General features: G+C 47.0%; 1 protein-coding gene across 1 annotated transcript in view; it reads right to left on the bottom strand.

Moving 5' to 3' along the window:
• Positions 1–13,246, bottom strand: part of LOC139056253 (uncharacterized) — a 642,331-nt gene that overhangs the window by 42,997 nt on the left and 586,088 nt on the right. The window contains exons 8-10 of the mRNA XM_070534328.1: positions 9,936–9,994; positions 8,501–8,562; positions 2,872–2,960 (exon numbers count right to left, since the gene is read on the bottom strand). Of these exons, the coding sequence (XP_070390429.1) occupies positions 2,872–2,960; positions 8,501–8,562; positions 9,936–9,994 (210 nt within the window). The remainder of the gene's footprint in view (positions 1–2,871; positions 2,961–8,500; positions 8,563–9,935; positions 9,995–13,246) is intronic.

Here is a 13,246-nt window from a genome sequence, read left to right as displayed (position 1 = left end):
TTCTTTCTTTCTTTCTTTCTTTCTTTCTTTCTTTCCTTCTTTCTTTCTTCCTTTCTTTCTTTCTTTCTTTCTTTCTTTCTTTCTTTCTTTCTTTCTTCATCGTTCATATTCTTTGGGAAGAAGATCGGGGAAGGAAGGAGAGGGGGTGAGGGCGATTGGGCAGGGACACGTGTTACTCCGGTCACGCTTTAATGGCTTTGACGCCTCAGTCTTTGCTCGGCGTCTACAGTTAGCTGGATTGCTTAACATGTGCGTTTTGTAAGCGACGTTAAGTCCGTGTTGCTAACCGCCTTCCACAGTAGCTGCCGTGCGAAAAACCCGTTTCGAGGTGCATTCAGTTTCTTGGAACGTGGGTTATAACGTAAGAAGCGGTACGCCTACGCGACTCGCTATTTTATGCGCACGCAAGAGTCAAAAGCTGGCTTCTAGACGGACGACTAGTTTCACGCCAACTTGCGTTCGCGAGGTAAGGGGACACTTAACTTCCTTTGTGTTGTGACGTTTTGCTGTTCGCTAATCAGAAATTATGCAACGAAAGTTGGTTGGTCTACGCTTTGGATAAGTTACGAAGAAACAACAAAAGCACACCTGTGTAAATCCGCGTACTAAACATTTATAATCTTCGCGCAGTACTCTTAGAACGCCGTACCTTATGCTAAAAAAAAGTATTATTGCGCCAAGGGAACTGTCTGGGATTACGACATCCCATTGCAACATAGGTAGGCTTCGCTAGCGTAATCCCGACAAGTGAGGTAAAGCCCCTAGGCTGTTATAGTTGTGCATGACGCATACACTAAGCTGCTTAAAAAATGCCTTTCTACGCACGGATTCCCTTTTACGCCCGTGGTAAGTATAAAAAGTGCAGCTGCTCGTAAAAGGGCAACCGTACTGTTGCGCATACCTTTGTGCCAGAGAAGGTACAACAGACAGACAGACTGCCATTCATCAAACTGAACAGCTTGTAGTCTACGGTGTCAGCGCAGGTTTAAGATAGTTACAGTTTGTGTGTAGCTGTGTGCAGTGGCGTTGATGCCTGTGTGTGCGAAACTGTGTGTCTGTATGTGGTGTTCTCGTACTCTTTTCTGTGCTTTCCTCTCATGCGCTTGGTGAACTGTGCAAGACTTTGGTAGTTATTTCACCGTTTTCTGCGGATTCCTCTCACTAATGTGCGAGAAGCTAGTACGTGTCTTCGTCCTGTTCTGTTGTTGTAATACGCGCTCTCTTGCGCTTTACCTCAAGTCACTGGGGGGATCGCTCTCATGTTTGCGTCAATGTTTCTGAAGACTTGTTGCGCTTTGCTTTTCTGTTTTCTTTGGGACAAGAATTAGGTGGTACTGCCGACACGTTCTAACACGTTAGTTAGATTATTACCCCTCTCCCGTACCCTCCACCCCTCGATCGAAAATGCAGAAGGAAAAAGCTGAAAAATGACACGAGGCGTTTGCTCTAACGAATAATGCTAAAGTCGACGGGAGGTATATAGCGAGACAACCATGTCCGCCATGGCTGTCTCGACGTAGTTAAAGAAATCACGTTGAATGGCGTTGTTACAAGTTGCTAAGTTACGAATGAACAATCGAGCAGTGGTTGTTGTAGAGCTGCTAGTCGGTTCGGAAATCAAGAAAACAGCAACACTGAAGCATGTAGATACCAAGAAAGACAACGGAATTGTAGCTGTTTTTCCTGTCTTTCTATTTGAAAGAAACCCTGTTTCTTAGCACCGCCGCAGCCGCTACCACAACCACCACCACCGCGTCCGATGCGGGGCGCCTCGTAAGTGATGGCTGCCCTGTAGCCCATTGTCTTACACCCCTTGGCGGGTCGACGGGAACGCTGTCGCGTTCCACTCTTGAAGGCGAAGCTTAAGCGTCCTCCAATTTTTTCTTCCCTTTTTCCCCTTTCCTTACGTAGAGTAGCAGGCCAGATGCTCCATTATCCGGCCGACCTCTCTGCATTTTCCAGTCATTAAAATACTTCTTCTTCTGAAGTGCGATTAGTTCGCCATTTAGTTAATTACATTTACTCGAAATCTAAGATATCTGTTTTCGGGCATACATCGCATTCATCAAGTTGTAGAGCCTGCTCAGAAACCACGAACAAAGTCATTTCTATGGCCGCATTTCTTACGTGGTTCTTTTTTTTTGCATATCGAAAAAGCCCGCGATATGTGTAAACAAATTACGCAACGGGGCTTGTGCGCGTCTGGATAGCAGCGCCCAAAAGAAAAAAAATCATAAGAGAAAGAAAAAATTGCAAGTGTGTTTACATCCATATTCAACGTCTACCTGTCTCATTATTTAGGACCGTGGCCGGTGTCCATCTTCACAACGAATGTGCTTATGTATGCGGCACGCCGTTGCCTATCGCTATTTTTCTTTTTGATACGCCTGCGGCCTGATCGTAACCGCGAGTAAACGTAATATTGACGCGCGACTGGCTGCTACAGGCAATTTGCGTCGTGGATTCGCGGGGCTGTCACTCAAGCTTGGGAAAAAAACAATTTTATGTGCCATGTATTGAGCAACAGAAAGGTGTACCGGGAGTTTTTTCATGTCGTGCTACAATTTTTCTCATTCGCACTTTTTTTATCTAATGATAATATTGGAGAACAGGGTAATTAATTAATGCTGATTATGTAATTAGGCGGAATGCAAAAAAAAAAAGATGCAGTACCTCCAATCGACGGCACACTACATGAACATGGTTATGTCCAGCTACGTGGCATTTGGATATTGTTAAGCTTTGCCTCAGGTTACGCGAGAGACCCGGCATTTCCCGGCATTTTATATATATATATATATATATATATATATATATATATATATATATATATATATATATATATGTATATATATATATATATATACTCACCTCGACCAGGAGTAGTCGTACCATCGCTGCACTCTCCTCTGCATTTGGTGAGGGACCTTGTGGTGTCTCATGTACAGCTTGGCACCGTCCTGCGGGCAGACAGAGGATGACGAGGCGAATTTGTGAGACACCAGTGAGAAGTTGGAATCGCGCTACGGCAAGGCGCGCGTCGTAAGTTTTTATGACGCTAGTATAGAAGCTACAATAGGAGCTTGGGCTTGTTGCTTTTCCATCCTGTTAACACCTGGCAAGTAGAAGAGCTGCATGTCAGTGTCTCGCAGTATAAGTAGCTTTCACCCGCTTCGCAGCGATGCTGTATATTTTTTTTTTGCGTACATTAAAATGCACGCCAACTAAACAAAAGACTTTGACGAAAGGTCTGTTCTCGCGTTCCTCGTTTCCCTCGTTGCTGAGCCTCTTATTCACCGAATGCCACGTGAGGCCTTCAGCTTTTTCTTCGTCATACTTTTTCTTTTAATGCGAGGTTTCTTCCTGGGTTGCGAAAGACAGCCTGATGCCGTACGAACGCTGTGTGAATGTGCCGGGTGTAATATTTCGAGTAATACTTTGCTGGCTATCCCCGTTACTGTTTTCGCCCTTTCTAAGAAACGTCGAAGCTTTTCTCTTTTTCTTTCGCTATACAGAATTACGAAGTAGTAAGGATTCAGTTACCGACGGACAAAGAATAGAAGAGATGGCTTCTAATGACACTGCCACGCCACGCAATCCATGCTCACAATGCGAAGGCTGTCCAATTTTCCTCCAGGATCCGGTGAAACGCCAGCGAGTCGCCCTACTTAGCGACAGCGTGGCACGGCAAAAGCTGAATTCTGTGATTTCATCCTGGAATGTCTTTCTGTCTAACTCAAATATCTGGGCACATCGTCACGTGGTGGCTCGTGGGTGAACGGTTGGCAACTGAGGAAATGCGCCAATAATGTCGTGCTGCTTACAGGTCCAACCGTTCCTATATTCTAGCGCGGAACACGGTTACACACACGAACAAACAAAACTATAAACTGCATACAACGTGCGTAACTCGCACTGCATCGCACACTCGTGCTGTTACTATTTCACCCAACAACAAACCTTGCTAAAGTATACGGGGTCAACCTCCTCGACAGCCTAGCGGCTATGGCGATGCGCTGCTGTGCTAGAGGTCGGGGGTTCGATTCCGGACGCGGTTGCCGCATTTCGATAGCGGAGACATCAAAAGAAAAACACTCGTTTTTTAAAGATTTAGCTGTGTGTTGAAGAACTCCAGGCGGTCGAATTTTATGCGGAGTGCTCCGTTACGGCAAAAGAGGAAATTAAATTATGCGGTTTTCCGTGCCAAAACCACTTTCTGATTATGATGCACGCCGTAGTGGGAAGCTCCAAAGATATGGACCACCTGGGCTTCCTTAACGTGCTCCTAAATCTAAGTCGACGGGTGTTTTCGCATTTCGCCTCCATCTTAATGCGGCAGCCGCGGCCGGGATTCGATCCCGCGACCACGCGCTCAGCAGCCCAACACCACAGCCACTAAGCAACCCCGGCGGGTTACCGTTACAGCGTGCCGCTTAGTCAGATTTGTGGTTCTGATAGGTAAAACAGCAAAATTTAGTGAAATGCGAAATCGATCGAAACAAAAAGAAATAGAGAAAAAAGCAAGGATAGGAAAGGCAGGGAGGTCAACCAGAAAAAAAAAGCCATCGGAAAAAAAAGAAAGAAAAAAACGGTCTTCCGGCCCAGTCGTTGTGCGCCTTTGAAGCCAAATTTGTGGCGTCATTTATGAAACTGTTCACGGGGATAGGTAGGCGGGCCAGATGTCAGACTATTACGTTACTTTACTTTTTCAGGCTTCAAGGTAGGCCTTAATCAAAGCTGATTTAATGAGGTCTGTGCTATTGTAAGAGTGCGCGGCCATTCTTTCCGCACGTCTGCGCTCTTTCAGACACAATCTTTAGTCCCATACGTGGGCTATGCTTTTGTGAACGCCTAACTCTTCTTTTTCAAACGCAAGCCTCCGTTAAGATATATAATACATGTTGAGCTTAGATTAAATCTGCTCTCAGTATCGAAAGGCATGCCTGTGTTTCAGACGATTTGGTCCATTTCTGTTCCAGTTTGTTTTCATCGATACATAGAAAAAAAAATGATAACTGTCGCAGTTGTAAACCTACCGTGCCTTTTACGATGTGTACAGTCGTCCGCGACACTCACTTATACGCCCTTTTTTCACATGTTTTTTTACGCTTTTATACTTTCCGAAGGACTTCTGAGGCATCATGCACCAGACTGCGGCGCATTGGCTTTCCCATTTGCCGTTCTTTCTTTTAGGACAACGAGCGTTCTTTTTTTTATGCGAAGCATATTACGAGAGCTCAACCCAGTTCCTCAGGCGCGGCGGTGTCGCCTTCAATACCACGTGACACCGTGACGTCACGACAGAGGAGAAACGGGGCTCCAACTCGCGCCGTCGCTCGCGGCGTCGCCCCCCGCATCGGACGCGGCGAGCGTCGAGCAACGCAGCGTTCGGCGCGACAACGATTTATTCATGAAGTGCAACGCCGCAGACACCGACACCGACGACACCGGCTTTTCTGCGACACGAGCTCCTTAACGCTGTCGCGTTAAAATAAAGGCTAGTATGCTTCGCATCCTGGGCGTAACCTTAGCTAAGCCACAGTCATTTTTTTATCCCTTCAGACATCGAACTAATCTCTACAGATGGGCGGTCCTCGCCATAACAAACAGTAGTTGCACCCTGCCTTCTTGTTCAGCATAGTGACCCACAGTCAGGGAAGGAACCACTTAATCAGGAGCAAGTCAGCTATCGCCGAGGCTGTTCCGTTCTCCTCCTCGCCATTTTCTCCCATCATCCCACTTTCCCTTTCGTCCTTGCTTTCCTTCTCACTCTTCCCCACATCCTGTTTTTCCCTCAACGACAGAAACACGCCGCCGTCGATGACGGCTGCAATCACCGGTCCGTAAGGACCTCCGAGCTCCCGACGGACTACAAGCTGCCCCCTCTTCCCTCGCCCCCCTCACGACCCCTGGCGGCCGCCGCCGTACGCTCAGCGCGACACACTTCGGAACCTCGTCAACGGACCACTTGGCGCCCAAGGCGCAGCGCGCGATTGAAAGGCCCCGGGTCCTCCCTATGTCAGCGTTTATTCAATTGAATGGCCAATGTCACTGGGGAGAAACGCTGACCATTGATGGCGGTCGCTCGTTGGCGGCGCACGGGTCACTGTGCAACGGCAGTGACAGCCTGCACCTGGAATCAGTTCTCCTCCCTCTCACCTCCTCCTTCTCTGCTCCCTCCTTCCAGTGATTGCCGGGACAGTAAAAAGAAGGAAAACAGAGAAGGGCGAAATCGTGGCTGCGAAGGGCCGGCGCATCGGAGGATGGGGAGCCGCGCTGCTAAACACCGCGAAATCGTTCCACCAGGGTCGTCCTGTACCGACGGGTGGTGGGGCTTTATCCGATTTGCTCATCGGAATGCGGTTTGCGTCTCTCCGTGCGTTTTCGCGATGGGGCGAGATATCTCTTCGGCGTGCCTCTTCACCCGTGCGTAACAGGGAAGCTTCCGCGACGGAGGAAAATGAGGGAAAGTATGTTACGGGCCCTGTGGCCACTGAGGCTCGGTGACTCGTCGTTGTGAGCGCAGTGGTTAGCAGAAAAAAAAAAAGAACAGAACGACGGCGTCAACGTTCAACTGTATCGCTACGTTGGAGACGATTCGAGATTTGCTACGTCTGGCCAAACGACACGATCCTGCCGCTGCAATCAAATAACTGCATAGGCGCGCGCTGGATTCCACCGAATTTCGGGGTAACGCAGTGAAAAAAAGTTTGGCCTTGCTTTCCCGCAGTGATTATGAGCCGTTTTGTATTATTGTACGAAACAAGCCTAAAGCAACTATAGAGTACGAAACGACCAGGAAGTCGGCTAAATTGTAGTTTACTTTGCCAAAGAATAAGGTAAAATTAAGGAGCACTGAACGAATCACCGATATAAGCTAAGTTCACGTGATAGACTCCACAAGCAATACAATACAAATGACTCCGAGGATAAAATGAATGACAACTACCAACTCAACCAAGTATTCACCTTATGCCGCGCTAAGTTTAAGAAGAACGGTGCTGTGTAAGCTTGCCTGACAGCTATTTGATAACTTACTCCAGTTTGCATGAAGGAATGGGTTTAAAGGATGGCTGGCATGGAGGGTAGTGACAGCATGTGACAGCTCACCAGGAGACTTATTTTCAGTAACAGCACTCCACAACCAAGCTCTGCTCTTGTTTAGGGGCAAGTACGATTGATAGATAAGGTAAGTCTGTTTCTCTTTGTCAGCGGCATCATTTCTATCCTAAGAGTTTATAGCTGTCAATGAAGCAGCTAACGTAAACAAAACTATAATGTCAAGGCACCTTACACCTTCACTACAAAGGGGAACGGATATGGCGCGACTTCAGCTAGTCCTTTGAGGTTGCAGTTTAGCGTCGCTTAATTTGGAGCTCACTCTCACTCGACATTTGTTCACTGTGCGTTCGCTTCAAAGACTATTTGTATCTGAAGACTCAATGCCTAATCATCTTACAGATAGCAGTACAACACTAAATACAGGCACCTGTGTCAAGGCCATCATAGTCATCACCACTGTCGCCATCATTGTCATCATCAGCATCATCACATTTATGTCCACTGCAGGACGAATACCTTTTCCAGAGATCTCCAATTACCCCTCTCTTGCGCCACTAGTCCAGGTGGCACACCTGGTCCAGATCCGCTAAAGTATACTAGATTTAAGTCTATCATGTGAACCCTCAAAACGCCGCTACTAACTAGCCGGCACACTTCCCACCCGGTCTGGGCTCTTCATTCCATCGTCCTTTCGTCTCAATCCCACCCCATGCTCTGCACCCGTGAAAATACCCTCCGGCAGGACGCAGGTGCGTTTATCCCACCGTGTGTGCTCAATGCTGGCGCCTTACTTGAGGGGAGGGTCTTGTGCCTAGGAGAGACAGTCGGACAAGTTGACATTCCACCAGTGAGAAAACTAGAGTGCAGATTCGATGGAACGCGAACAAAGAAGACAGATACACGAGTGCTTGAAAAGCTGTCGGCCGGAGTGGGCATTTAGAGCGGTTGTCACCTGTAGATGAAACTGGCCACACTATTTGTTATATGCCGCACGTACAAAAACTGTCCCCTTTCATGGGACGGAGTGCTAATACTCGCAGTTCTACCAAAAGGAGACGAAGATGTTTCGGCCGTAAGGCCAGATAAAAGCCTGTCCAACCTTAAAGCCGGAAAGTTATTCTCGCTTGCTTCCGGGAGCCGGGCTTTATTACAATGTCTCTCGCGCCTAGCTACGAATGCTGGGTACACGACAACAGGTATAACAAAACCCTCTATGAATAGATGACGGATGTTCGCAAGGAGATGGAAATTCGAAATTATCATCACTGGTGAAAGAAGAGATTTCTCTGGAGCCAACGTTTCCACGAAACAGTGGATAAATTCATACGTGACATTGGTGTTGCCGCATACATAAAACACGTATGTAAAACATTATACCTTATGACAAGCCTTGGCCAAAAAAATAAAGCATGAGCGCAGAAAAAAAAGGCAAACTCACCAGCAATCGTTCAAACTCCAGGCGGCTTGCATTTCTGTTTGTAATTACATTGCCTACTTGACCTGCGAGAAGAAAAAAATACATAGCTGGTAAGGTTTCAACAGTGCTCAAAATGTGCACACGAGGTCTCTTTTATGGCAGCGTCACACACACTTACGGTGCGGCACTTTATGGGCTGCAGATGGTCCACAAATGAAAAAATAAGTTAGACGAACTGAGTCATCACAAGCCCCAGGCAATAATCGGGAGTCTAAATGTGTCGCATTCAGGAATTATGTAAGGGGCTCTGCGAGCTTAATCACGTCTAGACGCACGATCAGTCTGGGAAATGTCGTCTAGCGTCTAGCACATGGTAATCCCAACGAGGGCCCTGTGTAGGGAGGACCAACTGGAACCAGCGACTGTACCCTGGGCACTAATCTCCGGGAATGCAATTATTTCTTGTGCACAGTATTCCGATGTGTCGCATCCTTCTTTCTTGCATTTCCTGAGTGCCGGTACATCTATACACAGGTGCTCACACGCAAGATTAATCAGACTGGGCTTTGCCTGTACCCACATGCTGCACTGTAATCTGTTAGCACACTCCGGAACGGACCGTTGTCGCGCTTTAGATAAGAGTGTTCTGTAGACAGAGCCATACGCTCTGGCCTAGTGTTAATGGGTAACGGTCACTTAGTATTCTGCCCTCGAACACGCGTAGCTCATATGTGGCAAGAAAGAGGCTGTTTTCTTACGCGTAGATGTTTGACCAACTCTTCGAATCAGCCTTTTTCTTTTCTCGGATAAATCTGAAGAAGATTGCGAGTTATACTTCTTCTTGATTGCCGATTGGGGAAGCTTGCTTACAGTGTGAAGCGCACACCGTACGTCTTGAATTATAACGTTAATGGCGCGCGTCTGAGCCTTGCACTGCGTGTGTGGGGAGAGGGTGTTAGAGGGCGCGGGCGAGTGGGTGCATTCGTGTCACAACGAATACGTAACGCGCTTGTTTTAACCAGTGATCGCAAAGTACACCGCATGTAGCAGAGTGAGGAGGAGGGAAAGAGATAAGGAGAAGGCAGGGAGGTAAACCAGAATAACATCCGGTTTGCTACCCTACACCGGGGGAATGGGAAAGGGGAAAACAAAGATAACAGGGAAAGAGAGGAGGGAAGGAAAGAAGGAAATTGCGGTGAGTTCGCTGACGTGTGTGGCCTTACAGAAATTGCATTAATAGTCACAGATGGTCGCACAAGCCCGTCGTCCTTAAGTAGCACATAAGTGCCTTGTAGCAGAGTGAAAGAGAGTGAAAGCCCAGTCTCAGTCGCAGTCGTAGAGGCAGAAGACTTTGAAATTTAGCTTTCGTACGCAACTATGCCGCTTTGCCACTGTTAACCAATAAAATAACGAGTAACAACAGCAAGCGATGCGAGTGGAGAGAAACAATACTCACCTACAATTGTTGCAAAAATGAAGACACCGATGAGATAGCACAAAATAGTGAAAATGTATCTGCAAAGAAATAAAAAGAGAGAGAAACACCGAGGATATGCATTAAAAAGGCGTAAATACACACTGCACACAATTTTTTTCTCAATAAAGCTACAGGAAAAATATATTTTTTTTTCTTTCTTCTTGAATGAGTAAATCTCACTCAAGCACAATACGAATGGTATGGAACAGACAAAAAAAAAAGAAGAAAGAAACCTCAATATTTTGGCTGCAATGCGGGAAAGGCAGGGTTGAAAGAACGTAAAACGTTAGTGACCCTGCACTGTAAAATACTTTTGCGCCCTTAAGAGTGTCTACTTTGGCTATTATCTATGACTCAGTAGACTGTCGTTCTTGCTGCAGCAATCAAATCGGCATACGGCAACCGTGGTTCAGAATCGCAAACCGGCATCACGTCAGATGCAGTAAAATGTCGTGGCCGCGGATGTGTACTATACATTGACAGACTGCAGGGACGAAGCTGTATAGCTTTCAAGAGGCGTGCCTCAGGGCTTTACTAAATGTCCGAGTCCCAAAACCGAAAACCGCACGCGAAAGACGACATGAGACGTAAGGTTTTCACTACAACGCGTTCATCTCTCGCCATGTTGCTTTGGCCATTGATGCGTTCTGACTTAGGATTAAGGTGCGTGCATGCATTCTTCAAATAGCCTTTTCAGTATCGTCACCAGCCCAAATTCGAGCTGAAAAGAGAAACCGACTGAATTATTTCATTGTGCTTACACGTACGTATACATTAAGCTGGAAACACTAGAAATAAACATTCTTTCGTGCACGGTTGAAAAGAAAAAAAGAATCAACCCGTGGAACAAACACACACACACGCACACAAAAGTAATCTCATGGTGACCCTGGTCAAACTGTGTTAGGATAGGACGAGGTTTAGGGTGTTTCGATGCCGGAGTCCCATGGTCCCTCTGCGAAGACAGGCATGCATAAATAGGCGCCCCTGTGGCGAAGCTTTCAAGCGAGAGCACTGAATCGGGCCTTTTGCGAGACCGCGGGGAGCCACTCTGTGCGAGAAGTTTCACCTATCTGGCCGGATTAGCAGATTAGAAACGAAACATGCTCGCACCGCTCGCTCTACGTAGGTGCCGGGGGAGAAGAATAATAACGGAACGCAACGGAATAGAACGGAACGGGAGATAATTCACAACATCCTGCATAATTCACAAGACTGAGAGTAGAGCGTCCGGCTGCGCATGCGCTGGGCGACAGAGATGGGTATCATCCCTCTGCATAATCATGTCCACCTGGAGAGAGAAAAAAAAAAGAGAGAAAGGCACCCGGGCTTGAATGTATAATGAAAACATCACGAAGAGGCAGCAAGCACCGACTCCCTTCTCTCTCTGACTAGCCCTCGCGCGCGCGCGCGTGTTTTGTAGTATGCATGTAAGTGTGCCTCATTTATCAAGCTGCAGGTATCGCCCGTGGCCACATGCGTATATATACACTATGCGTACGGACCAGCAAGGCAAAGAATGAACGCGGCGAGGGGTGGGAGTGCACGCGTTCCTGCCGCGAGCCTCGTGGTTAATTAACGAGGAATTTCCGCAAGATAACAGCGTATCCACGCTATTGCAGGGATTCGTGTATACCGAAATCCGAGGCCCCGACGATCGTCGAAGAAACCTCGGCCTGCATGCCTCTGTGCGTCTACGCAGGCCGACCGTGTTTCCGGGTCGCTCACGTGTTGCTCTGGGGCTTGATGAATTTGAGAGAGAGAGAGAGAGAGATCTCGTACACACAATCTATTAAGCTATCTGTCTCAAAAAGCGCTGGAGAAATAAAAATAAAAGAAGGTGCACGGTTGGGCTGTGTGGGCAGCTTGAGCGGCCTGTTTGAGCGCAATCTTCCACATCAAAGAACCTTTGACTGCTCTGTACGCAGTTTACTTAAAATAATGAACTAAATTAAATGGATTAAGATGGGGTAGGGGGTGTAAGGTTCTCATACTGCGCGTGCGGTTATGAGGGACGCCGCATATAGTGGAGGCCATAGCGATGTCGTTTCGACCACCTATATAGGCTTCTTCAACGTGCACCAAATGCACGACGCTTCAGCTGTCTTTTTTTTTCTTTTTTTGCCATTTTGCTCATTCTGTTCGTAGTATGTAATGCGGCGGCATCCGCCGGTCGGGAATTGAGCCCGCCCCCATTCGCAAAGCAGCTCAACGCCATGCCCACTGAGTTACCGTGACGGATACCGTTTTACCTACACACCCGCGAGAAAAGAGCTTGGTACTTCATTGAGTTGTATTCTTGCAGTTCAATTGTTTTCCTCAGTGCTCGCCGAAAAATAAGTAATTGTGCGCAGTGTATCTCATACCGTATTTTTTCGTGTATATGCGACGTGCCGGCTTACGTATACGCATATTTTGCTCCGAGTACAGCTTTAGGAATGCTGCTTTGCTGTGAAGCAGTTGCGCTGCGAGAAAAGGCCCAGACGGCCATCATTCAAATAATTCCTCTGCCCTTTATTCGTGTTTCTCGTTTCGAGGGTGAAAAACAAATAAAAGTAAAGAAAGGAACAAGACGATCAAGCCGCTGCCCCTGCTAGAATGCTTCGGCGCTGCAGGGTGTGCTGTAAATAAATAAATAGAATACGGAGTTATTAAGGCCCGTACATTTGTTTCCAATTATGATTGCGCGGGGTTCGGTAGTGAGCTCGGGGCTCCGCGAATATACAAATTAACACAAGGAGTATTCTCTTTTGCTGAGGACGTCATATGTTAATTACCCTAATCCAATAAGGGTTAGACCATGCACGAGGTACTCTGATGCTGAGCGTTTCACGCGTCCTTGACCGAATCGTTCCTGTCCTTCATTTTTTTTTTTTTGCGAGATTTCACCTATCCACCACTGTTGTGCTTAAACACACATTCCAGGCAATCTACGGCGGAATAAGCGGCAGTATATAATCTAATTGCCAGAAAAAGCTTTAAAAAATAGAGATCATATCGTTCTCTCCGCCTCTTCTTCGTCAATTTCTCTCTGGGCTTCCGTTTTCACACCGGACGCCATCAGTACAATTTTAGAACTTTTCTTTCTTTTTTTTCTTCATCGTTTCAAGTCCGATTAAAATCAAGCCTTTCGTGACCGGATACACAGGAGAACAAGACGAAATGGCGACAAAATCAAGCACACAAATAAATGAATGAATGAATGAAAGAAAAGATACACTTCTATTCTTTTTTTTTCTTTCCTTCCGGCGTGTCTACTCTCAACGCGACCCACATTTCGCGATAGCCGG

Source organism: Dermacentor albipictus, chromosome 2 (genome assembly GCF_038994185.2).
Source record: "Dermacentor albipictus isolate Rhodes 1998 colony chromosome 2, USDA_Dalb.pri_finalv2, whole genome shotgun sequence".
NCBI lineage: Eukaryota > Metazoa > Arthropoda > Arachnida > Ixodida > Ixodidae > Dermacentor > Dermacentor albipictus.
Note: the sequence above shows the minus strand (reverse complement) of the source record. Positions and strands in the feature narration are given on the sequence as shown.